Raw genomic sequence first — 1,035 nt, 5'->3', positions numbered from 1 at the left:
ACCACCATCACCCCATGGCACGGCCACCACCACAGCCCCACGGCACCACCACGCCACAGAGGAACTTGCCCGTGCCGATGATCCTCTCAATCTTCACGCTAGCGTTATCCAGCTCCTTGGCGAAGAGGTGCACGGCCTGCATGGGGTCTTCGCAGGTGTCAGGGTCGATGTAGGTCCTCCTGGTCGGTATTTTGACTGCGGGAAAGCAGGTGATGCACAAAGGGGTCGTGAGGAAAGCTCGGCAGAGAGGAAACAGCCCCCCACCAGCAGGGGCTCCCTCAAAACCCCCATTCACACCTCCTGAACACAAACACCTCACCCTGCACCAAAACCTTTGCCAGCCCTTGAAGGCGGCTCAGCAGCGCAAGGCCCTCCAAGGCCTGGTGGAACGGCCATGCCGCCCCAAGGAGGACAGGGGCTCTGCTGCTTCCAAAATGCTTCAGGAGCAGCAGAGCATGCGTGTGCTTCACGGGCATGTGCCAGAAATCAAATAAACTCCTCAATCCCAGCATCTGAATTTCCTTTGACAAGTGGTGTCTGTAAAATTATTGCTGCTCGACAACCAAGAGTAGCCCCAGAAAACAAAGCTGAATTCTCATGTAGCTGTCTGTGAAAAGCTGAGGGAATAATTCATGAACCCATTGGAAAGCTGAAAGTGTCCCCATCTCCTTGGGCACGGTGTGACCTGTGTGGGAAGGACGGACACCGACTCGTGGAGCTGACAAGGCCGCTGTCCCCAGGAAGCCAAGCCCTGCTCGGGATAACGCGGGACGACAGCACTTCAAAAGCAAGGACTGGGGGCTGCTTTGGGTTATTCACAGCCACAAACACAGGAATCCCCTCAGTCGTACCGGGCACAGCGGCCAAGGCCTCACTTACAGTGGAAGTAGAGCTCCTCGTCCCCGTCCTGGCTGGCCTTGCTGTACCCGCACTGCCTGCAAGGAGAGGACGCGCGCCATTGCCCGTGAAGGCCTCAAACCGCAGCGCCCGGGGCAGAGCCCGACCCACGGCAGCACAGCCCCGCTCCACGCGTGG

The 1,035-nt window shown here is 58.6% G+C and overlaps 1 protein-coding gene across 1 annotated transcript in view; it reads right to left on the bottom strand.

Moving 5' to 3' along the window:
* Positions 1 to 1,035, bottom strand: part of LOC104547735 (ephrin type-A receptor 7-like) — a gene marked incomplete at both ends in the record, with an annotated part of 7,645 nt that overhangs the window by 3,738 nt on the left and 2,872 nt on the right. Inside the window, 2 exons of the mRNA XM_010193549.1 lie at positions 47 to 195; positions 880 to 935. Coding sequence (XP_010191851.1) covers positions 47 to 195; positions 880 to 935 — 205 coding nt within the window. The remainder of the gene's footprint in view (positions 1 to 46; positions 196 to 879; positions 936 to 1,035) is intronic.

Source organism: Mesitornis unicolor, unplaced genomic scaffold (assembly GCF_000695765.1).
Source record: "Mesitornis unicolor isolate BGI_N332 unplaced genomic scaffold, ASM69576v1 scaffold28321, whole genome shotgun sequence".
In the NCBI taxonomy this organism is placed as follows: domain Eukaryota; kingdom Metazoa; phylum Chordata; class Aves; order Mesitornithiformes; family Mesitornithidae; genus Mesitornis; species Mesitornis unicolor.
Note: the sequence above shows the minus strand (reverse complement) of the source record. Positions and strands in the feature narration are given on the sequence as shown.